At 42.0% G+C, this 27,007-nt stretch overlaps 1 protein-coding gene across 1 annotated transcript; it reads left to right on the top strand.

Moving 5' to 3' along the window:
* On the top strand, positions 1 to 22,627 carry LOC129825433 (potassium channel subfamily K member 10-like). The gene is made up of 7 exons (XM_055885531.1): positions 1 to 917; positions 5,618 to 6,003; positions 13,202 to 13,319; positions 17,529 to 17,689; positions 18,656 to 18,848; positions 19,827 to 19,969; positions 20,301 to 22,627. Exons 1-7 carry the CDS (start codon positions 863 to 865, stop codon positions 20,931 to 20,933), a joined length of 1,689 nt encoding a protein of 562 aa, XP_055741506.1. The 5' UTR covers positions 1 to 862; the 3' UTR covers positions 20,934 to 22,627.
* The last annotated feature ends 4,380 nt before the right edge of the window (positions 22,628 to 27,007 follow it).

Below are 27,007 nucleotides of genomic sequence, written 5' to 3'. Positions count from 1 at the left end.
CTGCATGTTTGGATACTGAATTGATGTGTACAGAAACACAGGGAGTTATGATAAAGCTTTGCCGCAGGGACCACTATATCCACTATCTGCTACCACCACCTGGTATATTCAATACCTGAGGGCTGCCGCATTCAACCTCATTCATAAGGGGAGCTTTTGTCCGTGAGCTCCATGCTCTACACAGCCTATACAAGCGTCGTTTTTTTTGGAAAGGTTGGCTAACAAGACAAGCTGTATTAATCAATGCCTTGCCCATCCAAAATGCAAGCAAACCTGACTTCTCCATGTTGAACTTGGATGGCATATGCCTCCCCGGGTTGGAGTGTTGCCGTAAGAACACGCCACCTCTTGGCGCACTAGCATTAAAAAGAGCGGGAGAGAGACGCACGCGCCATCACCTAATTAGCCTACTCCTTTGCTGAAGTCTACATTTGTTACAGCGGTAGAGACAGCAAATCTTGAACATGTAATCGTGAAGTTCGTCAACGCTGTAGGAGCCCGGTCTCTTCCTACGTGTTGTAGTTGTTTACAATACAAAAGGACTGGCGTGGAATGTGGTGCAACGAGCAATATCGAGTGAGCATCGCGCTGGTGTTCCTTGAGTAGAGGCTGCTGCGGGGAGAGGGGAGCTTGTAATTAGCTTTTTACCCGGGTGTACACCTCGTTCTCACTGATGAGCAAAATAATACACGGATGATGTGTTTTTACTCTCTACCGTTCTCCATTCTCTCTCGGTTAAAAACAAAGGATTCAATAGAAAGAGCGTTGAAAGATTTCACATAAAGACAATGTTTTTTGTTGTTGTTTCCAGTCAGTTGTTTTCGCCAAGGGTTCGGTCCATTGTGGCAAACTGAAAATCAAGATGAAATTTCCCACAGAGAACCCAAGAAAACCAGGGCACCCCAACCCTTCGCCAGGTTTGTATTGGAACGTTTGTTGGTAATCAATAAAAGCAGATCGATTGAGTTTAAAGCATCCAAGATTACCATAAGTCTACTATAGGCTATTTTGTTTAATTAAACATACTTGAAATAGCCTAACCTTTATATAATTGGACTATATGTGAAACTTTTTAATTGTATTGGTAACCATAAAACTGCTGTTATTGACATAAGTCAATTTATGACAGCAGTGAATGTGTACACCACGTACAGGAGGAGCATGTGTTGCATGACCACTATCCAACGAGGAATGGCGCATAGACTACCACAATTGTGTTACTTAATATGGATACATTTCATCTAGGCCTGGCACCAGGATGACATGCCTGAGGGGGCATTTTAAATCAGCTAGTATTGCTTTAGTCCTAATAAAACAAGGTAGTGTTCCTACTGCTGTTCGAATGTACAAGAATGTATTTGAAATGTAGCCACCACAACCGTTGTTTTATATAATAACGCACGACATATATGCGCCCCATTAAGACACACGTTTATCCGAAATGCAGCCTTAGCTGCCATAGGCCAACACACAATTTGCACCTACCAACAAGCACAGAACAGCTCGACACAATGAGCACCACTAACTTATGAAAGATTCTTACAGGCTTCATAGCTTAAACTTCAATCATTAGAACTACAGGTTACATTTCTGTCGAATTTGTTTCACTACGCAATGAACGTAACCTAAAGTAAGCCAAGTCGCCACTTCTCCAGGTGCGCATTATTTTCTGTGGGAGAGTTTCAGATAAGCTAACTAATTCAAACCAAGTCATTATTCTATATCCATATCTGATGTTAAATGCCCAACATGACAGTAGCCACTTTGAATCTGCCGCAAATTAGAAGTAAATTCCCATTCAACACAACACACACACGTTTGTTTTAATATCCTTCTGGGGACCACTAAAGGTATTACCATTCAAAATCCTCACCCTTAAATGTTGACCCTCAACCTAACCATAAAACTAACCCTAACCCCTAATTGTAACCCGAACCCTAAACCTAAAACCTAAGCATAAAATGGCCCTTTTCCAAGTGGGGACCGTCAAAAGTCCCCACTTGTGCAAATCGTCATTTTCTGACTTCTGGAACCTACAAGGATAGTAAAGCCAAACCGCACACACATAGCAAGAGAGCAGGGAGGGAGGCAAAAAGAAAATGTGCTATGGGTCGTTTTCATGGTATTGACATCCGTTTTACAGTAGCCTATCACACAACGACTGTGTAATGCAAATGAATGATAACCGATTGAACATTTTGACTACTTATTTTAGTAGGCTACACATTGTATTGGTCCTCTAGTACTGCGACATAAAAATGTAGGCCTATCTGAAGTGCTGCCACATACACAACTGTAATTTTGTACATAAGAATGCATGCCATTTTGAAGAGAAGCCACATGAAGTCTGGTAGCCCAAGATGTGCTCATTATAACAGCACCATCGATTGGACATGAAGAATCACGGATAAATCTAGTATGCATTGAAGTAAAAAGCATAGGACTAACGTAACTAAACATTACATCAAAAAATCGGAATGAATAATTCTGGCATGGCGGCCAGGGCCATAAATGTTGTAACTTACCATTTAGAAGAGTATACTGTTCAATTGCACTTCAACCCCAAAAAAGTCCTAATTTTCATCAATTTCTGCATTTGAGATCATTTCCACACTGCCATGTAGTCCTGCACATTATGGGCAAGTAATCTGGGCCTTATTTTTAACCAAATGTTGCAATTTGACTTGCGATTTAGAGCAAAACACTTGGGTTAGCTGTTGGAATCATGGAAATAGAATGTCTATTCTAATTATAGAACGTGTGTTCACTTTTGGTTAGATCCAACAGTGGCTTGACCTTGTTCACATCCAAAAAGTTTGGGCTCTCGGGATCCATGGTACAGAGCTTCCACCAGTTGACTATTTCCTTCGCTAAATCGTGATGACATTTCCCCCAGCACAAGACATTTACACTTACTCTCGCTTCCATCATCATGCTTACCCACTTTGCTTTCAACTCCATATTCCTGCAGAGTTTTACTCATGAGTCTCCGTCGTTTGCTTGGATCTGGTGTGCTCGAGCCCTACTGGCATGCCTCGCTGAGCTTTTCGAATCCAGAACTACATTGCAGTTTTTCAACACACCCGTATGAACTGCGGAAAAGTTTGACACTGGTGTGCAGATACCGTAGCTTCTGACTGCAGTAACTTGTTAGAAGGGTTGAGGCGTTATGTTAGCAATAAACTTAAAGCTTGGCTTACATCTGTGCCATATGCGTGAGTATATTTGATTTCACTGAGCATCTCTGTGATGTTCACTTGATTTCAGAATGACTGACACCGTGGCAAGGTGGCCAGTCCATCTCTGATCAATAATTATTTTCAGTTTTTCCTCAGTGTACTGTGCAGCCACTGTGGGTTTCCTGAAGAAAGTGTACAGGGAGCAACACACAGTGAAAATGTTCTAGGTTCCTCCACCTCTGCTAGCAGGTTGCTCAGTGAGCTCGGCATTGGTCTCGACATGATGGTCCTCAGTTCTTTTCTAATTCTATGCCTGGCCCCTCCACCCCATAGAGTAGGCCCTGGTTTCCTCCCACACAGAGCCACATGTTGGCAATGGCTCTGATCCCAACTCCAAAATGATGAGGTGACGTGAATTCAACATGTTCATTATAAACTTGAACCAAAGTTTGAAACACTAGGCCTATATGTGTTGTCTATTGAAACAATAGCTGTTGATAACTTCGCAATTTCTATATAGGTCTAAATAGCCTCATTGACGATGTATGGTTGCATTTAATTTGCCCTGTTAAACATGCCCTTTCGAAGGACTTCGATAGCATCAGGGAGTCTAGTTAGTGATTTAAGAGACCTCTCAATCATCATTCTCACAATAGCACATTGGTAATTGTCAGTGAAAAATATCAAAGCTAAGGATGGCCGGGTTTGGTTAAAATCCTGAATGGGAGTCCAAATGCATAGTTGTAGGTAAATCAACTCTCCAGTAGGATGTGCTGTCCAGTTCTTGTTTTTTCTGATAGTGGATATAACGTTGCAGATCTGACATTGTTTCAAAGGTACAAATTCAACATAGCCAAACCTTGTGTAAAATATGTTGAAAATTGGTTTCCATGATGACATAATTCTATGTTGAAATTTCACCCTTTATAAACAGTTTACGTTGATTACTTTTTACAAATCCAATGTATTTTCCATGTAGATTCCACGTCACAATATGTTGACAAATTACATTGAAACAATGTTGATTCAACCCGTTTGTGCCCAGTCGGAAGAGGGAACCGTGTTTCCTATTGGCCTTTTATGTATAAATATATGTGAACATAATTTAGTCACTCACCAAGGTCTATGCCCTATTTGAGGGGAATTGAAAATGGCCACGCTATAGTAAGTTAAGGTGAAGGCTAAATGGCTAATATAATGCCATTAAAGATACATTGGTGTGTTACAGTTGCTGCGTTATAGGGCTCCATTGAGAGATGGGATAAAACACATGACCTCATCGGATTTAGAGCTCGAGCTCTGCATGGGTAGTTCCCGCCAATCCTGCATGTATGGCATGTCCATGCGGCTGCCCTCTTCTCGTGCATGGTCACATGTTTACCCAGCCGCCTCTCCAATCACCAGTGTAGCAAGTGATTTACCTGTTTAGCTGTTATCATCAGTATGACCTTCTGGGAGAAATGTCAGCCTTGTTTTATGGACTACATGCAGCCAAGTGTTGCACATACAATTATTCTCCTTTTTGTGGCAGGCAGTGTTTAGCGTTGCTCATCAAAATTCATTGAACCTGCAAGACCACTGTAGTGAATGTTTTTTCTTACAGTGACATTATTAAATGGTAACATAAATCACCAGCACTAATTCCATTGGTTTTCATCACCAAAATCAAGGCTTCTTTGTATAGTTTGTACACATGAGATGTGCCAGAACGGTGACGACTTTCAAACATAATCTTACATAATGTGATGATGAAAACGAGCATCTTTAAGGTATGACTGAGATTCATGAAAAAGAAGCAATGCGGCTGGACAAAATATTTCAATGCTATGGCTATGAATTGTGAATGTTTATAACTACAAATCCATATCACAAGGGGACAAACAGAAAATCAACTCCCAGTTTTCTTTTCAAATAATATTCAGACAGTACAGCATTAGAACATCATCTACCAGCCCATCATTTTTTCATATAGAAGGCTCACTTTTGAATCCATAATAACATAGCATTCTCAGCCTGCTTGAGGCTACGAGCCATACCAGTCCAGATCCTGTGAATCCACTGGCTGAAATAGCGCTCTGAGATGCCTGCTTTTAACCATAATGGGGTTTCTGAAAGCCCACAGAACACTTTGAGATTCGCTCTCTATGTCTCTCTCTCGCTCACTCTCTACCATCTCAAAGCATCAAGACACACAACACTACTGTTTCGTTGTCATACTCCTGGGACTGATAGACTGAAGCCAAAACTGCCCAGGAAATCAAGCCCCGTTCCATATGGTATTCTTACAAGGTTATTCACCTATTCCTGACATGCATATGGTAGTGTATTCCACCCCTTCCTTTCATAGATTTTTGGATTGTCCAGTGTGTGATGACAAATTTAACTTTACCCATAGTGCAGCTCCTAACAATAGTGTTTCATAATTTTATTCTCTGCAGTGGCAGCCCAGACCAATCTGTTCCCCCAAAAGAAGGTCCAGCCAGGCATGATGAGTTCCAGCCTGGTGCAGGCCAGTGTGGCCACCATGCAGAACCCCATGGGCTGCACTGTTCCCCGACTCTCTCCGTCAAGGCCCGCCAGCATGGTGGCCAGTATGGAGGCGGTGGGCGAGGACGGCTCGCCCCTGTTTACCGTCATGAAGTGGAAGACGGTGGTGGCGGTATTCGTGGTTGTGGTGGCATATCTGGTCGGGGGAGGTCTGGTGTTCCGGGCCCTGGAACAGCCCTTCGAGAGCAACCAGAAGGTGACCATCACTGCGGAGAAGGCAGCGTTCCTGCAGAAACACCCCTGTGTCTCACCGATGGAGCTGGAGGCACTCATCAAGGTAAGGAAAGACGGCAGCAGTCACTAGGCCAGTCTGCAGTCAATACTGGAGCTCTCCTGTCTCCAGTTGTCTGGGGTCCCTAGTGGGGACTCAGGTCTCCTGAAACCTGAACTCTGTATCGATCCAATGCTAGCCAAGCCCCACACAAACACTATACACTAACACCGCTAGTGTAATAAACAGGCTAGTGTAATAACATAACTATAGAGTCTAGCTGTGTCACACTGAATTCAAAGCGACCACTGACCACCATACTGTGGGCGTGACTCTGCATTATGATTGATAAATGCCGTATGTGTGTGCTATTTTGGCCAATATGCCCAGAAGCCTGCGTGCCAGCATGTGGAGTAATTCAGACCTTGGCTGCCACCGCCAGACTCTCCTCACTGTGATGCCTAATGACACTCGTTATTGCTAGTGCCTCACGGGGAACGTGGTTGGCATAATAACTGCTCAGAGACACGACTGAGGAGAAGTGGTAGAATAGTAATCAGAATGACAAACTGACAATTACTACATCTAGGTGGATGTGAAACGGCGGTGGTTCGCTGAACCACGAATGATTGATAAGAATTGTAAGTCTGAATCCTAAAGATTTGTGTTAGCTCCCCAAGCTAATGCCTAAGCTTTCGTTTAGCAGGCTAACACAGTCTTGTGGCGTACCGGAGACTCAGGTTCGAATCCCGGTCCGTCACAGATGTATGGCATTATTTAATCTGTATCATAGGATAGCTATGATAGATGTCCATACAACCAGGAATACATTATGTAATTGTCAGCAGCAATACTGACTTCCTTTTCTTTCATCAGGTCTATCTATAGCTAATAAGAAAGTTGGCAGATACCCCTATCATGCATTTGTATGCTTTTTACATTAAGTCATTCTATAGATTTCCTCTTTTAGATTCATCTTGATCCATTTGACTTGAAAGGGTATGCCTGCCTGTTCTTAGTCCTACTTCCTTTTAGTTGATAGAATCATATAATAATAATATAAGCCATTTAGCAGACACTTTTATCCAAAGCGTGTCACGCGTGCATATGTATGGGTGGGCCCGGGAATCAAACTCGCTATTCTGGCATTACAAGCACCATGCCCTACCAACTGAGCTACGAAGGTCCACAGGACATTTAGACAAACCCCTCGGATCCAGCTCACGACAGCTTCCAGAAAACAACAGCTTCTTCAATCTAATGTTTCACCTCCTGGAAAATGAAAACTGTAAAGAAGTGAATCTGCTGAGGAGAAGCCTAATAAACAGAGCTTTATTTGACTTATCCTGCAGCGCTCTCACTTCTGCAAGCGCCAGCAGGGTTTTCAAGGCTGAACGCTTCCAGCTCCTTGTAAAACAGTATTTGAATCAGCCAGATATTGACCCCTCAGCTGTGAAACACTGGATAATACAGGACAGGATAATGCAGGACAATGCAGGCCATAGTCCCACTGGTGTAGGGAAACAAATTGCCAGGGAGCCAAGCGGAGTTTTCCTGGCCGGTTCACTGATTCACAGTGAAACACAGATGCCAGTGGGAACTGTAATCATTAATGACTTGGATACTCTTCGCTCACTATTACTCAAGGATCTCGGGTTTGGGCAACGATTGGAAGTGAGAGCATTTGTAATTGTTTTTGTTTGAACTGTTTAACTGTGAAATGAGGTGGATGTTTATCTTAGTTACAGTAGAACTCAGATGCAGTAGGGAAACGGGCTAAAGCAGAGGGCTGTCACATTTCGGATTAATTCCTCTCTGGAAAATGGTGCTAGAGGATGGAGGGATGCCAATGCAGTTGCCATGCCTCACTGCATGCTCTGGCCCTGTATTGCTTAGAATGCAGAATGGATATTCTACTGCAGAGTTTAAATAGGCAACTCTGCACTAATTGACATGTTTCAGTGTATTTAGAGCATCTGCAACACAAAATACCTTGTCCTTTAAAAATATACACTACCGGTCAAAATAGTTTTTCTTTATTTTTACGATTTTCTACATTGTAGAATAATAGTGAAGACATCAAAACTATGACAACACATGGAATCATGTAGTAATCAAAAAAGTGTTAAATCAACAAACAAAAAAACGTTTTTAGATTCTTCAAATAGCCACCCTTTGCCTTGATGACAGCTTGCACACTCTTGGCATTCTCTTAACCAGCTTCATGAGGTAGTCACCTGGAATGCATTTCAATTAACAGGTGTGCTGCCTTAAGTTAATTTGTGGAATGTCTTTCCCCCTTAATGCGTATGAGCCAATAAGTTGTGTTGTGTCGTGTCATGGTAGGGGTGGTATACAAAAGATAGCCCTATTTGGTAAAAGAGTCCATATTATGGCTAGAACAGCTCAAATAATCAAAGAGAAACGACAGTCCATCATTACTTTAAGAGATGAAGGTCAGTCAATACGGAATATTTCAAGAACTTTAAAAGATTCTTAAGTGCAGTCGCAAAAACCATCAAGCGCTATGATGAAACTGGCTCTCATGAGTTCGCCACAGAATGGAAGACCCAGATTTACCTCTGCTGCAGAGGATAAGTTCATTAGAGTTACCAGCCTCAGAAATTGCAGCCCAAATAAATGCTTCATGGAGTTCAAGTAACAGACCCATCTCAACATCAACTGTTCAGAGGGGACTATGTGAATCAGGCCTTCATGATTTGATTACTGCAAAGAAACCTATACTAAAGGACACCAATAAGAAGATGAGACTTGCTTGGACCAAGAAACACGAGCAATGGACATTAGACCAGTGGAAAGTTTTCCTTTTGGTCTGGAGTCCAAATTGGAGATTTTTGGTTCCAACCTCCATGTCTTTGTGAGACGCGGTGTGGGTTAACAGATGATCTCCGCATTTGCATTTCCCACTGTAAAGCATGGAGGAGATGGTGTGGGGGTGCTTTACTGGTGAGACTGTGATTTATTTAGAATTCAAGGTACACTTATCCAGCATGGCTACCACAGCATTCTGCAGCGATAAGCCATCCCACCTGGTTTAGGCTATCATTTGTTTTTCAACAGGACAATGACCCAACACACCTCCAGGCTTTGTAAGGGCTATTTGACCAAGAAGGAGAATGGAGTGCTGCATCAGATGACCTGGTCTCCACAATCCCCCGACCTTAACCAAATTGAGATGGTTTGGGATGAGTCGGACCACACAGAGGAGGAAAAGCAGCCAACAAGACTGTTGGAAAAGCATTTCAGGTGGAGCTGGTTGAGAGAATGCCAAGACTGTGTAAAGGGATGGCTATTTGAAGAATCTCAAATATAAAATATATTTTGATATGTTTAACACTTTTTTGGTTACTACATGATTCCATGTGTTATTTCATAGTTTTGATGTCTTCACTATTATTCTACAATGTAGAAAATCGTAAAGAATTATGAAAAACCCTTGAATGAGTAGGTGTTCTAAAACTTTTGACCGGTAGTGTATAGTTTTACATTTCTACACTGACATTAGCTGACATAGGAGTCTTAGACACATATATATATATATATATATATATATATATATATATATATATATATATATATATATATATATATATATATATATATATATATATATATATATATATATATATACTTTGTTTCCTGAGTGGATTTTTGTAACTCGTATGTGGCAGCATGCAAGGTATTTTGTAATCTAAAAGCTAAAATGGGATTTCAAATTGAACCATCATCTTTGGAGTGCTTAACATTTAAAAGGTGTCTTCAGGCATGTTCTTCGTTGGTAAAAGCAACAGTGTCCCCTCTAATATATGCAGAGATAATTGCCTACATTTTCAGCCCAGGGAGGTTAAATTATGCCGCAAGTCTTAAAAGCATCTGCTGTGGAATGAATTATTCATTAGGGGCTATTGTCCTGGAGGACCCAGGATGTATGGAAGTGGGCTGGGAGAATGTCAACTGTTTCTCCGGGTCTCTGCTCTGGTGGGTTTACTACTGCTTGGGATTGAGGGATAAAATACTGTAATGAGTAATCTGTTCAAAGTCCAGTAATGTGCCACATCATGTTATAAGTGTAGCTTGATTTACTACAGTACCCACAATACTCTAGTGACTAGGTCTTTCCATCACAATGAATCTAGAGGATCATTAGACCTTCTTCATATTTTCTGAAGCCATTGGGTTACTTTGCCTTTTTATTCTGACTCATTGTTTGGGTACTGTATATTGCCAGATCATATTGTTGTCAACAACTGAGCCAGCATTGTCAAACATGAGGCAGGGTGCAGGCTGGTGTGTATGGTGTGTCATTCGATCCCTTCCATCCCACGGAGGTCCTACCCTGGCGTGTCACTCCATCCCACGGAGGTCCTACCCTGGCGTGTCACTCCATCCCACGGAGGTCCTACCCTGGCGTGTCACTCCATCCCACGGAGGTCCTACCCTGGCGTGTCACTCCATCCCACGGAGGTCCTACCCTGGTGCCTTTATTAATTACCCAACACTCTGGCTGTGATTGTATCACCCACCGCCCTTCTTCTATGCACACAGCATCGTAAACATCCTCCTCCAATCCAACGTGAAAGGTGATTTCTCTGGCGGAGAAAAGGGCAGATGAGAAGCAGTGCTGGGACGTATGCCAGGCTGCTTTTCTAGTTTCTTAGGCCAGAGGTAGAGCCTACAGGACAGGCAGTGCATGGCAGGGCCGGGAAGAGCAGGGTTTGGGCCAGACTACTGGGGGGAGATGTATATCTCCTCTGTACTCTGTGTCAGTTCTGTGGCAAACACAGTTACAACCTTCTCCTGTGGAAACTCTACAGCACTTTTTCTCTCACTGTTTATGGGGGTAGGGAGTGACTGAGCTTACATACACTATAGTATCTAGTCCCCCTATATCAACTCATGACTAGTACTAGTCTCTCGCTGCCATGCACAAGTGACAATAACTTGGTTATATTGTTACATTTTGTTATCTTGGCAAGTTTCACACATTACTGCATGTGGTGTCTGTGCATCCTGCCAAAAAGATAAATGCATGTGGCATGTATTGGTTAACTGAGAAGGCAGCTCAACAAACAGACATGGTTCAGCAGAAGAATGTCTACGCAAGCACATTAGGAGAGAATGAGTGTTATTTGCCCTAATTATAAAAAAAATAAACCCCAACCAAAAATGTTAATTAATTATAATCCACATAGTAATTCACATTTCCTGTTGCTGCATGATTATATTGCTGCTATAGCAAACTGGCTCAAATTAAGATCCTACATCTGTATGAATAGGAAGTTACAGAAGCAATGCAGACCACGTGGTTGAACAGAGGCTGAAGAAGGACCTCACATCCCACTATGCCTTAACACAGATCTTTCAGGCATGTTTTACTCCTATCAGATCCTACATACGTTATGTTTTAAATGCATACAGATATAGGATCTTAATTCAACCAGTTTCTCACTGCAGCAACAGGAAATGTGGATTATAATTAATGGAGATTTTTGTAGAGGTTGATACATTTTTAGTTAGGGCAAATCAAGTCTGACATTTTTAAAGTGGAAATTAAAAACTTTAGAAACCTTTTCAAACCTTGAATACACTAAGTTGCATTTCCTGGTGTGCAGGATTAAGATCCTGTATCTGTATTTCAGAGTGCAGATCCCTGATGGCGTTGGCTGCTTCTAAAGGAGATGACATTGATCTCTTTGGAACTCATTCAAGGTGTCCTGATGTAAAACCCATTCTGATAGAAACGCTGAGTCACCTTTCATTATCCAGGCATGCTGCTGCTCTGCCCAGTGCCAGGTCTTCACCAGTCCTCTGATACAGGCAGGGGTTTCATTTAGATGTCATTAATAATCTGTGGAAAGGATGGGGCTCAGGGAAAGGATCACAGCTGCTATTCTTGCTTTCCAACCAAGGTGCATGAATTGAGGAGCAAACTGAAGTGAACAGGAAATTCAGCAACTTTTGGAGGGCAGTGGAAGTTGATTTAAAAAAAAAATGCTTATGTATTGTTAAAATCAACAATATATAATCATTTTTATCTTCCAAGACTTGCTGAATTTCCTCCTCACTTCAAATAGGATGGGGCTTTTTTGTATTCATTATTTTACTAGATAAGTTGATTGAGAAACCATTCTCATGCAAAGCAACAACCTGTTACATGTGAGAGGATAGGCATTGAATGAATAGTAGTCTTATCACAGGAAATTAAAAGATATTTTGTGCTTCAAAGTATAGCGTGTCCAAAAATCTTAGTCAGATTTGTTTCATTATATAGTGATGATACAAACAAAGCCTGGGGCAGATGTACAGTAACTGCTCATCAAACATAAGCTATGATTAGACTGTCAGTTTGGAAAGAGGAGCTGATTGCATGTGTAACCAACCAGAGTTCAAAACCAGGTCTCCTGCGCATCACAATACTGTGTTAGCCCGCTGTAGCTACAGTAACAAAATTCTTCAGGTCTCAGTCAAGGTTAGTCATCACTCAAGCATGGTTTGAAAATCCACCTCTATTACACAAGCAGCTATCAGCATGGTCAGTGATGATCAGATACAATCAGGTCCCTCTGTCCTCTCCCGTTGTCCTCTTTCTGTCCCCTACCTTTTTCCCCATACCTATGTCCCCCTACTTCTGGACTGTCATGGTGTCTCCTGCTCTGCTCTTGTTTACTTGGCCTTCAACCATTTCCACCTATCCCACCATCCCTCACACCCTGAGCTACTTCCTGTTGCGCGACACGCCGATGTTCCATCTGGCATGCCGGCTTCCTGATGAGTAGACTGGAAGACTGGCACAGTGTGAGGGTTGCTCAGAACATCGTGGGCATCATGTGCTCCGCCCGCCCCACGTTCTCTCTCTCTGTCTCTCTGTCTCTCTGTCTCTCTGTCTCTCTGTCTGTGTGGCACTGTCCTGATGATTCACCGTGCAGAGGCGTCGTCAGTGCTAAGCTACACAGCAGTCATATGTTACGCAACTGACTCCTTTAAGACATCACATGGGAAGGTTTGATAGATCCTTATGCGAAAGCCCCCCTGAGAATTCAGCTATTCAACATGCAAATTATGTTATGGTTTAGCAATCAACACATGCTTTTACAGCTGTAGGATAACTGAAAGAGAAACTCTCAAGAGACTCTGTACCACCAAACAATGCTGCCATTTTGAACATAATACCATCATCTTTATCCACATGAAGTTGTCTAATTCCTATTAAACTGGTGAATGTCTTTTGCGTTTGTGTGTCCAGCACTCTGTAGATGCTGTGAATGCTGGGGTCAGCCCGATAGGAGACACATCCTATAACTCCAGTCACTGGGACCTGGGCAGTGCCTTCTTCTTCGCTGGAACAGTCATCACAACCATAGGTAATAGCATCAAATCAAATGTTATTGGTCGCATACACATATTTAGCGAAATGCTCATCTTGTTGCACACACACCTGCTCTGTTTATTTCCATTGAGGCCTATGTGATCAATCACATCTGTAGTTACATTACCTGTTATTCTTGACCATTCAACCTGTTTAATTATGGCCCTCTCAGAAAAAGGCAATAGATTGTTCTGGATCAAACAGTGGTTATAGTGGTGGCCTATAGTATCCCCTTATTCACACTGAGGCCGTTGTTCATTGACCAATGTTCTTTTTTTTAATGTTCAAGTTTTCTTGTGGGATAGGAAGTGAAGTACTCTGTTGAAAAAAATGCAGAAAATACTGTAGGAAGTTCTGTAGATTAAAGCCTTGGTAACACTTTATTTGGATAGTTCAAATCAAAGTTTATTTGTCACTTACGCCGAATACAACAGGTGTAGACCTTACAGTAGAAATGCTTACTTACAGGCTCTAACCAATAGTGCAAAAAAGGTATTCTGTGTCACTTCTCTTTCATAAGTAACGAAATAAAAACAACAGTAAAAAGACAATGGAAACAGTAGCGAGGCTATAAAAGTAGCGAGGCTACATACAGACTAGAGGTCGACCGATTAATCGGAATGGCCGATTTTATTAGGGCCGATTTCAAGTTTTCATAAATCGGTATTTTTGGACGCCGATTTAAAAAAAAATATATACATTTATATTTTTGTATTTTTTTTACACCTTTATTTAACTAGGCAAGTCAGTTAAGAACACATTCTTGTTTTCAATGATGGCCTAGGAACGGTGGGTTAACTGTCTTGTTCAGGGGCAGAACGACAGATTTTTACCTTGTCAGCTTGGGGATTCAATCTTGCAACCTTACGGTTAACTAGTCCAACGCTCTAACCACCTGATTACATTGCACTCCACGAGGAGCCTGCCTGTTACGCAAATGTAGTAAGAAGCCAAGGTAATTTGCTAGCGAGCATTAAACTTATCTTATAAAAAACAATCAATCAATCATAATCACTAGTTAACTACACATGGTTGATGATATTAATAGTTTATCTAGCGTGTCCTGCGTTGCATATAATCGATTGCGGTGCGCATTCGCGAAAAAGAACTGTCGTTGCTCCAACGTGTACCTAACCATAAACATCAATGCTTTTCTTAAAATCAATACACAAGTATATATTTTTAAACCTGCATTTTAAACCTGCATTTTAAACCTGCAAACCTGCAGTTAATATTGCCTGCTAACATGAATTTCTTTTAACTTGGGAAATTGTGTCACTTCTCTTGCGACAGAGTCAGAGTATATGCGGCAGTTTGGGCCGCCTGGCTCGTTGCGAACTAATTTGCCAGAATTTTATGTAAGTATGACATAACATTGATGGTTGTGCAATGTAACAGGAATATTTAAACTTATGGATGCCACCCGTTAGATAAAATACGGAACGGTTCCGTATTTCACTGAAAGAATAAACGTTTTGTTTTCGAGATGATAGTTTCCGGTTTTGACCATATTAATGACCCAAGGCTCGTATTTCTGTGTGCTATTATGTTATAATTAAGTATATGATTTGATAGAGCACTCTGACTGAGCGATGGTAGGCACCAGCAGGCTCGTAAGCATTTATTCAAACAGCACTTTCGTGTGTTTTGCCAGCAGCTCTTCGCAATGCTTCAAGCATTGCGCTGTTTATGACTTCAAGACTATCAACTCCCGAGATTAGGCTGGTGTAACCGATGTGAAATGGCTAAATAGTTAGCGGGGTGCGCGCTAATAGCGTTTCAAACGTCACTCGCTCTGAGACTTGGAGTAGTTGTTCCCCTTGCTCTGTATGGGTAACACTGCTTCGAGGGTGGCTATTGTCGATGTGTTCATGGTTCGAGCCCAGGTAGGAGCGAGGAGAGGGACGGAAGCTATACTGTTACACTGGCAATACTAAAGTGCCTATAATACCACCCTGCATACCACTGCTGGCTTGCTTCTGAAGCTAAGCAGGGTTGGTCCTGGTCAGTCCCTGGATGGGAGACCAGATGCTGCTGGAAGTGGTATTGGAGGGCCAGTAGGAGGCACTCTTTCCTCTGGTCTAATAAAATATCCCAATGCGCCAGGGCAGTGATTGGGGACACTGCCCGGTGTAGGGTGCCGTCTTTCGGATGGGACGTTAAACGGGTGTCCTGACTCTCTGAGGTCATTAAAGATCCCATGGCACTTATCGTAAGAGTAGGGGTGTTAACCCCGGTGTCCTGGCTAAATTCCCAATCTAGCCCTCAAACCATCATGGTCATCTAATAATCCCCAGTTTACAATTGGCTCATTCATCCCCCTCCTCTCCCCTGTAACTATTCCCCAGGTCGTTGCTGCAAATGAGAACGTGTTCTCAGTCAACTTACCTGGTAAAATAACGGTAAAATAAATAAATAAGAACATCCAATAGTCAAAGGTATATGAAATACAAATCGTATAGAGAGAAATAGTCCTATAATTCCTCTAATAACTACAACCTAAAACTTCTTACCTGGGAATATTGAAGATTCATGTTAAAAGGAACCACCAGCTTTAATATGTTCTCATGTTCCGAGCAAGGAACTTAAACGTTAGCGTTCTTACATGGCACATATTGCACTTTTACTTTCTTCTCCAACACTTTGTTTTTGCATTATTTAAACCAAATTGAACATGTTTCATTATTTATTTGAGGCTAAATTGATTTTATTGATGTATTATATTAAGTTAAAATAAGTGTTCATTCAGTATTGTTGTAATTGTCATTATTGTGGCGTACTCCTCAATGCCATCGGAAGAATCCTGGAACATCTTCCAGTCAGTGCTGGCAACACAGTCCTGTAGTTTAACATCTGCTTCATCTGACCACTTTTTTATAGACCGAGTCACTGGTGCTTCCTGCTTAAATTTTTGCTTGTAAGCAGGTAACAGGAGGATAGAGTTGTGGTCGGATTTACAAAATGGAGGGCAAGGGAGAGCTTTGTACGCGTCTCTGTGTGTGTGGAGCACAGGTGATCTAGATTTTTTTCCCATCTCGTTGCACATTTAACATGTTTGGTAGAACTGATTTGTTTCCCGGCATTAAAGTCTCTGGCCACTAGGAGCGCCGCCTCTGTGTGGTTTCCTGTTTGCTTATTTCCTTATAGCTGACTGAGTGCGGTCTTAGTGCCAGCATCTGTCTGTTGTATATAAACAGCCACGAAAAGTATAGCTGAAAACTCTCTAGGCAAGTAGTGTGGCCTGCAATTTATCACAATATACTCTACTTCAAGCGAGCAAAATCTAGAGACTTCCTCAGATTTTGTGCACCAGCTGTTGTCAACAGATGGTCATACTATCCCGACTATCCCGACTATCCAAGTAAAGTGTAACTAAAACCTCTGCTCACCTAAAACAATAGTATTACATTTGGGATACTCACAAGAATTGTATTGTCAACGTCACTGATTTGAAAAGACAGGATCGTTTATTAGCTACCCGCGTAGCTGGTAGAATGTTCAGCTGTGAATTAAGGTCCATACCAGCAAACTGCCCCTCGGGCGTTTTGATATGATATCATGTGGGATTGGTGTGTGAGTGAGGATCCTGTCAGATGAAATAAAGTGAGCTGCTCTGCTCCTGGGAGTCATGCTACTGAGTGAGTAATGGTCTCCATTATCTCCTTGACGACGGTGGAAAGCTGATGTAGCTAAACTAGATGTTTCATCTTCGTGGTTCACTACTGCTTTGTTGGTTTGTTATTCATTTTCAACAGGATTAGGAATGATTTGGAGGATGTTTGGAGTAGTTATCAGGCAGTGTTGGTGTAGTTCAAGTGCATTGGTTGATGAAACATTCCAACATTTTACCTGAGGTAGTGCCATTAGTTTGATGGACGGGCAGAAGGCCTTTAGTTTGATGGAGGGGTGGAAGGAGACCTTTCAATTCAGTGGCATGTCTCTAATTAAATCAGAAGAGTTGGACTAGACTATTACCCCCTTCTGTGATTCCAAATGGAAACTGACACTCTGCAAGCGGTGGACAAAGGGACAGAAGCTTAGCTAGCAGACAGCCCATGTTAGCCTTTTGTAGATAGCAGTGTGTGTATAAGTCTATGGGGAAGAGGATATACAACTGTGGTTGTCTGCCGTTGATAGGATATAGAGGTGCAAGGCTTTTCACATCCGAAAAACATCCTCTTCTCCTTCTCTGTTCCTTCCACAGGGTACGGTAACATTGCCCCCAGCACGGAGGGTGGGAAGATTTTCTGTATCCTGTATGCAATATTCGGCATCCCTCTGTTTGGGTTTCTGCTAGCCGGTGTGGGAGACCAGCTAGGGACCATTTTTGTGAAAAGCATCGCGAAGGTGGAGAAAATGTTCAGAGTAAGTTCACAGCATACAGTAATCCACAGCATGAACAATATGAATAATGATGATGTTATTTTGATGTACTATAAGAATAATTATCAAAATAACTTTTAAATGTGAGATGGTGGTAGGCTAGAGACCTCAAACTCAACTCTGGACCTCCAAGCCAGTTCCACTGCATTTTCTAATTGCTCCGCTGGGATACCAGGTAGGTGCAAGTCATTATCAGGTAGAACAGAACCAGCAGGCTCCAGACCTCGTAGGGGAAAGGTTGAATACCCCTGGACTAGAGATTAGAGAGCAGGGGGTTTTCCAAATTGAAAGTGAAAGTTTGCACATACTGAGTGAGGTATTATCCTCTGTTAGTGATGTATGGGGTCTACATTATGTCTTGTTAATGAGCAGGTGGTGATGGCTGTCATGCTTTACTCTGATTGGCCCAACAGCTTCAATCTGCTCTGAGTTTTTATAGTGTTGCAGTCAAACAGGAATACCTGGAGGGTATTCATTACGCCTCGCAACGGAAACAATTTACTGTTTAAGAACCGAACGGGAAAAAATGGATAGGGACCTACCTGACTTTGTGCAATAGAAACTCTCGTATTCATTGCAAAACATTTTCCAATTTGAGTAAACGATTTCTGTTGCAAAACATTTTGAACAGACTAAACGTTTTGCAACAATCTGCATAATGAATATACCTCTTGGGTGAAAGCTGTACTGAGTGAGCTATGCCTCTGTGACAGCCCACAGCCACAACACCGTTACGTCTCATTTGATCTAATCAGGCATCTTATGCATCTTTAGCTCATCACCAGGCGGTGTCAGAGTGGATAAATAGATGCCACCTTGTCAGCGTCACAAATGTCATCACTAGAACTCAGTAGGGATGCCACCACAGAACGACAACACACTGTGTGCCTTCTGTTAAAATGACCTCCATCGCCTCCACTGTGTGTGTGTCCTCTTCTCCTCCCCCAGCGCAAACAGAACCAGATCAGCCAGACAAAGATCCGAGTGGCCTCCACGTTACTCTTCATCCTGGCGGGCTGCATCCTCTTCGTCACCATCCCTGCAGTCATCTTCAAACACATAGAAGGCTGGACAGGACTGGAGGCCATTTACTTTGTTGTCATCACTCTGACAACTATTGGAATAGGGGACTATGTGGCAGGTGAGAGCTAGCATATTTCTGTACTGTAAGGTTTAGGCAGTGAAAGTGCCATAACCAAATGTTTATCTGAAAATGATCTCTAAATTGCTGCCATTTTGAGTCAGACATCACATTATAAGCTTTATACTAAGACATAAAGGCTCATATAGTACATGCTTAAAACAACTAATAAAGCATTTAAATTAGTGTTACCCGCACACTGCTCTTGCTCTGACGAAGGCCTTGTGGTCGATACGTAAAGCTTATTAAAGAGCAGTGATGCTATCAAGAGCAGTGTGCGGGTTTCTTCTTTTTTCTCATCTTATTCAACTACTACCATGCACTTGTGAAAAAGATCAGATCAGATGTGCTCGTGCCTTTTTTGAAATATTACCACATTTATCATTCTAACAACTGTTTGTACCCATTCATTTAGCTTTAAACTCTATTATGGCTGTCATTTCTTCCTGCTGTGCCATTTCTACTGTGGCTATATATTTATCATTCATGGAGGGGTCTTAGTGAACGTGGAGAGGGCTCATAATGTGAAAAAGCAATTGTCTATTGTTCTAGTGAAATTGATGTCCATTACCAGGCTGTCATAGCTCGATCTCTCTGACAGAGCTGCTGCCGCACCTTACTTATAATTTATTTTCCAATCGCTCTTTGACACACAAACGCTTATCTTCAGAAAATTAGCTTTGGTCGTTTCTGTTCTCTGGATTTTTGACTGTAACTACCAATTGGATACCACGAAAAAGGGGTAAAAAAATTAATAATAAAATAAATATGTTCCAAAATAATCTATCAGGGTTGTTTTCATTAGGCACCAAACGGAAGAAAATGAACTGAAACAGGGAGGGTCTGCATGCACTTATCCAATAGGAAACACACATTTTTGGATTCCGTTAAAAAATATTTTGATATGGTTAGCACTCCTGAACATGACCCAGGTCTCTCATCATGCTGACCGTTTCATTGTTTGTTTCCATCCTACAGGAGGGGACCGGAGGGTGGAGTATCGTAATTGGTATAGACCACTGGTGTGGTTCTGGATCCTGGTGGGTTTGGCCTATTTCGCTGCTGTGCTGAGTATGATCGGTGACTGGCTGAGGGTTCTGTCCAAGAAGACAAAAGAGGAGGTAGGATTATATGACTACGGTATACTACTATGGTATAGAACTGGAATGTTGAATACTACATGGGCTTATGTATTTAATTTTTTTAACCCAACTTTTAACCTAAATCCAATGACAATGTGAAAAGTTTTGTGGATTTCATGTTGAAATCACGTTAGTTGATAACTCAACTAAATGTTGAGACATTGAACTGACATATGTGCCCAGTGGGTAGTTACTTTCACCAATTCTGTAAACTATTAATTTAAGGTAATTAGTCGGTTCATTTGTATTGTCATGCGTTATAGTATTTAATGGTGTGAAATGACCTTGGTTTTGTCTTGACATGCACAAGGTCGGTGAGATCAAGGCCCACGCGGCTGAGTGGAAGGCCAACGTGCGCGCAGAGTTCCGGGAGACGCGGCGGCGCCTGAGTGTGGAGGTCAGCGACAAGCTCCAGCGGGCCGCCACCATCCGTAGCATGGAGCGCCGTCAGCTGGGCCTGGACCAGCGGGCCGTCTCCATGGACATGCTCTCCCCGGAACGCCGTGCCGTCTTCAACAGCCTGGACACCAACCCCTACAAGACCTCGTCCCAAGAGAGCATTGATACCAAGCTCAACAACCTGCGTCTGAGAGGGGCCGAGTGTGGTCCACACCGGTCTGACAATGTGGCCGCCTCGGAGGACAGCATCTTTAATCGCTTGGGCTCTGTCACCAAGCTGGCCAAGAGGAGCAAGAACCGCGAGCTGAAGAAAAACATCCCAGATCAACTACGATGCAGGCCCTATAGTACTCCGCCCATAGAGATGGGGGAGAGTAAGGAGGAAGATGAGGAAGATGAGGGGTTAGACAAAGAGTTCAACACCAGCCTGTCCGATCTGCCGCTGTTCGTGGAAGTGTGCAAGCCCCAGAACGGTTTTACAGTACCATTCATACCACTACAGACCAAAGATAAAGAAACTGAGGAGGAGACATTTGAACTGTAAGAAAAGGAGCTGCATATCCAGATGGATCCTTAAGACTGTTGGCTGTTCCTCCTGAGAGAAATATTTTTAAACATCACTACCGTATGTGCCTTACATCTCTCTCACTCCTTTGCGTGCTTGATATTAGGGGAACAGTTGTGTCCCTGTGTGCTATGTAATGTTATTCAATATTCACTGTGCCGTAATAACCTGAAGTTAAGACATGGGCATCATCAGTTTCTACAATCATGTGGTAAAATATTGAGATTCGGGGTTCAGTGGTACAGAACAACCAAAATGATGTTCATGTTTATTTTGAGGGAAGAGAAGATGGCTGCTAATCAGAAGAGTCAATGATAAAGCAAATAAGATGCAGTGGAAGACTGCTATGATGTCTGTGACCTATATGCACATAGTGGACTATGATAGTCCTAAAAACTATCTGAGGTCATTTTAGGACCAGAGAACTGAGCTGCTGAGAGAAGAACAAACTTTGTGAAAGACTGGAGAGTAACACAGATTTTGTCTCATTCCATCACAATACATAAACTCTATGGAAAATGGATTAAAAAAAGGAATAAACACAGCCACATTGTGTGTGCATGTTACATGAGCTAAGCTGTTTAATGTCTAAGTGTATGACTACGCTACCAACTTCATGAACTTTCTTTAAAACTTGAATCTCAGGGCTTGTGGTCCTAATGTTGCCATTGAAATGTGACTAAAGGATGCTGCATTCACACTTTGTAAAAGAGTAGCTTTGGCTGCACTTAGAATGGCTTTCAGGAGATGACAGTTTATGACAATGGAACGGAACATTAGCCACAATGCAAGGAAGGAGAAAATGCCACTAATTGCATAGATGGGATACTGTCAAATTTGAGAATTTGGGACACAGAGGTTTTTTGGCGGTAACTTGTTTGATACAAAAAATCCAAGGATTTGCTTGAATACAGTGTGTTACTCTGAGACGACATCTTTGTTATACATAGTGTACCATGTTACATTGATGTGTTCTATAAAGAACATTGATGTGTTCTATAAAGAACATTGATGTGTTCTATAAAGAACATTGATGTGTTCTATAAAGAACATTGATGTGTTCTATAAAGAACATTGATGTGTTCTATAAAGAACATTGATGTGTTCTATAAAGAACATTGATGTGTTCTAACAGAGGGATAATGACACTGAAAACATGCACGAATCAACTTTGCATTTCAATTGTGGTTTACTAATAGTATTATAATAATCTAATTACAAACCCTTTAAGATGCATGGGTTAAATAACATTACCTCTATGTATATCTCCCTCAATTTCTCACCCACTCGCACGCGCACACTTCACACACGCATATACACACCGAAATTTTAATTCCTTGTGTTTGCATTGATATGGGTGCAGAATTAGCATGGTGTGAATGCAGCAAAGGACTCTCAATGCTATAACGCTACAAAGAAATGCGTATTAAAAAAGACATGGAACACAAAAGCATGCTATTTTGCAAAAATATTAATGCTATATCGTATTGATTGTATACCACCACTTGCTTCAGAAGAGGATGGTTAGCATAGCATTTTTAACTGCCCATGTTGATCTAGCATGGGCAACACCTGCTCGGTATTTGGACGTTGTTCACATTATTACTTGTGCCACCATTACATTAAATGTAGTGAGTGCCTTTTGGAAATAAATATCACTGAATGAAGTGCTATTGGGAGTTGCTTGTTTTTTCCTTTGAGCGTAGAGTTATTGTGTTGCCAACATCACTATTTCTCAGTCTACCTTATCAGAGGTTTTCATCGAGCTGGAAAAAGGAAGTACCCAGCCGTGTATCGCTTTCACTCTCATTGGCAATGACCTTGTTGGAACACAAACAAACAATCCCCTCTTGAGGCCATCTGTGTCTGCTCCTCATAACACCCCCTGTTTAATCTTCAGGGCTGTTTCCTGCTATGAAAACATGTATAGATCATTTTTATATAAAACTCTATTTTATACTGATCAATATCTCCCATCCCAGTTAGGTGTTGCTGCATCTTAGAGGGTGTACAGTCTTGTAGAAGAGTGAATTTGAAGGTAATAACAGCACTAGCAAAGAGTTAAACATCAGACAACATTATACTTAAAGCAGAGGAAAGCTAAATTATTTAGCAACTACGAAGAGTGTACTCTTGGTCTCGCATGAAAGTTGTTGCGACGCTGTGGAGAAAGATGGCAGATTGAAGCAGAGCTTCAGTGTTTTATTTTGAATGGAACATGGCAACTACAGAGTGCATGCAGATCAATTGCAGGTTAATTGAAGAGGATGGGTGCCAATGTAGTGCAAGATTGTGCTGCGTGGCTGTCTCTATCTATCGGGCTGGTATACAGGGACACCTCCATAACAAACAGAGATCTAGTGTCAGTGTTGGCAGCTATGTGCGTTATTGAGCCATGAAAAGCTCAAAGAAGCCGGAACCTGGCAGTGTTATTGACATTAATGACCTCCATTGTTGCCTGAGTTTGAACGAACTGCACTGTAGATGGAGATGGGTTATTGTCTTGCCTGATAATGGTCAGGAATATCAACTCATACAGCTTGACTGAGCAAAATCTGAGGCATTTATAAGTGATATTCTTCAAAAATCAATAGGTATATATCATGAATTTGAAATACAATAAAGGGCTATAACTATCTCAGCAGGCCTTCAAGGGCATAAGGTTGAAATTAGCATATTTCCAAGATGTGATGGTAGTTTTAGTACCCATTTCAGACAGATCGCACACTGGCAGTTCTTATAGACACACATCCTCCTACATTATGTCTATCCTCGTCAACAGCTACAGAGCAGTGGTAACAACACCACTGATTCAACAACATCACATCTATTGAGCTTTCTTCCTGTAAGGTTGCTAGAAATAGGCTTACAGATTATAGCAGAGGACTTGGGTGAGACATTCAATTAACAGTAATTGCTCCTGTGTATTTTGATGTAAACCTGGCTAGGGTATAATCAGGGAATGGAAAGAAACAATACAAGCAGGTGTGATGATATTTTATCCACTTGTTTAATGCTTGAGCTGTTAAACATCAAACCATCAAACCAATCAGATTTTCTATTATGTTAAAGTCGCAATATGTTACGTTTTGGTCAACTTGACCAAATTCACATAGAAATATGGGTTGGAGATCTGTCATTCTACTTGAAAGCAAGTCTAAGAAGCTGTAGGTCTGTTCTATGTGCACTATTTCTATGCTTCCCATTCATACGTTTTTGTTTTTGCGTCTTTACTTTCAGTTTTGTGCTTCAGACAGCTGAAATAATATATATTTCTGCATAGTGCAATTTTAAAGGTCATAGATCCTAGCCAATCTCCGACATGGAGTATAAATCACATGGCTGTACAAATATTACCTTGCTTCTTTACGTGTCTGTCATTGTCTTGTCTGCAGCCACAGTGAGGAACATAGCTGGGTTCAGGTCATAGGTCACAGCACCAATTCAGTTCTAACCCACCTGGGAGACGTGTTGTTGAATAAACCACCAACTATATCCACAGCCAACTAAACACAAATCTCTGCAGGCAAGCACATCAAATATAATATTTAGGATCATTGAAAGTGTTGGTGAACTTTACCGCTCCTGCTACCTAAAACTATCATTCCGCAGGCTCACTGGCCACACTGTCAGTCTATCTGTGACTAATATTAATGTCCCACAGGTCCGCGACTTCCTGGGTGTTCACCGGAGTTCCACACAGAGGTATTGCCTTGGCAGTGTGGCTATGAGGACAGAGGGAATATCACTGAACAGTGAACACACACACACACACACACACACACACACACACACACACACACACACACACACACACACACACACACACACACACACACACACACACACACACACACACACACACACACACACACACACACACACACACACACAGGTACTTACAAACATGTGCATGCATAAGCACCCGTGTACACGCACACACAAACAGCATATGTTTGACTATCCTTGAAAATCCAATTTCCCCTAAACCCTAACCCTAAGGAACTTTGAAGTGAAACACTGTCCATCCTGACTTCTGCTCCCCCACCCTTCACATCCTCAACCCTCAGTCACTCAGCCAGTGCCAGCCAGTAACCGGTCATGTAGACTGAAGACCAGCTGTTATGCCTCAGTGCCATATGGTCACCTCAGGCCTCCTCCTTCAGCGATGTCTCAAAGTGATGAATGAATCCTGATGTTTAGCAGCTTGGACTGAGGTGATTTCCTTCTATCAACTCCCAGGATATCTGTCAGTAGGGGAACAGAATCACGATTGCTTTTCGCCAGTCACGACTTACGAATGTAGCCAACACTGACAGTGTTATGTTAGCACTGCAGCAGAAAAAAAGGAGTGGTCCTGTGAGGGACAGAACTGGGAAGAATGTACAAGGATCAGAGACTCGAGAGTCACATTGACTTGGCTGATTTGGCCCTGAGCTTGATCTGTGCTTTATCTCAGCACTCTGTGTTCTAATCTACAACGCCACCCTCTAACAGGGACACACACACACCTCACACACCTCACACACCTCGCTCACATGAAGACACACATGTACAGGAGTCCTTGACAAGGTGCGCCAAAGAAATCATACAATGTGTGATGCGGCAAGGTGTGTGGTTGCCATAGAAACCGTTATCCGTGTAAATCTCAGCAATTGGGCTGAGTGAGTTTCCATGATAAGCCGACAAACTCACCATTCGCCCACGCAAACACATTCTAGACCACAGTTCATTTTTTTACAGGGATTTTCAATAGTTAACATGTTAGATGAATATACACTGCTCAAAAAAATAAAGGGAACACAGGAAGCATAGGAACTGAGAAGTTGTCTGTGGTCACCACCTGCAGAATCACTCCTTTTTTGGGGGTGTCTTGCTAATTGCCTATAATTACCACCTTTTGTCTATTCCATTTGCACAACAGCATGTGAAATTTATTGTCAATCAGTGTTGCTTCCTAATTGGACAGTTTGATTTCACAGAAGTGTGATTGACTTGGAGTTACATTGTGTTGTTTAAGTGTTCCCTTTATTTTTTTGAGCAGTGTATAATATCTGTACTGCGCCTGACTCTTGCCTTACCACACCTCTGTCTCAGAGGACAAGATGTTTTATTTTCCTGTAAAGTGTCTAGCCAGGCCTCTCCACCATGGCAGGGTCACACCCCCCTTCTTCACGACTATTTTGTCACATAAACTGAAATTAGACAAACTATTTGAGTTTTAGCAACCAGGAAATTGTTGCAGCTATTTCTGCATAGGGCATTTTAAAGGTTACGGATCCCAGGTAATCTCTGACATTAAATAAAAAACATATAGCTGTACAAATATTACCCTGTTTTATTACATGCCTGTCATTGTCTTGTCTGCAGCCACAGTGAGGAACACAGCTGGGTAGCCTGCTGCAACAGACATAACAAGAGGAGGAAAATAATAGGTTAGGAAAAAAGGGTTGCTTCCCCTTCTTCTGGGTCTCCCCCCCTTCTTCTGGGTCCCCCCCTTCTTATGGGTCTCCCCCCCTTTTTATGGGTCTCTCCCTCCTTCTTTGCATGGCTCCTCCCTTCTTCACTCCTAAAGAGGATCAATACTTCTGTAATGACAGATAAGTGTTCCATGTTTATAATACCACCAGTGTCACTAGTGTCTGACACAGGTGAGAAAGGCCAGTTATGTTCCTACCAATGATCCTGCTACCTAGTTTTACAATGTTACCCAGCCTGCTCTTACTCTTTACATTGACATGACCAAAACAGCAGACCAGGAAGGATGTTCTATCAGGAAGAAGCACTGATTTCACTTTGCACAGATAGCATCCACATTGGCCTCAAAACTCAGTTTGCTGTCAAGGAAAGTGCCAACATACTTGAATCGATCAACGGTCTCCACTGGCTCACCATCTATCACAGTCTGTATCTGTGGCAGTCAATAGCCATATCCTTGGTTTTCTTGACATTATGTTCTAAATTGGAACGGTCAAGACATCTAAAAAACTCCTCCACCACTGGGTCATGGCTCGCCTCCTCATCCTGTAAAAAACTCACGATAACCGAGTTGT

This window comes from Salvelinus fontinalis, chromosome 27, assembly GCF_029448725.1.
Source record: "Salvelinus fontinalis isolate EN_2023a chromosome 27, ASM2944872v1, whole genome shotgun sequence".
Lineage (NCBI taxonomy): Eukaryota > Metazoa > Chordata > Actinopteri > Salmoniformes > Salmonidae > Salvelinus > Salvelinus fontinalis.
The sequence above is the reverse complement of the archived record's forward strand: the minus strand, read 5'-3'. Positions and strand labels throughout refer to the sequence as shown.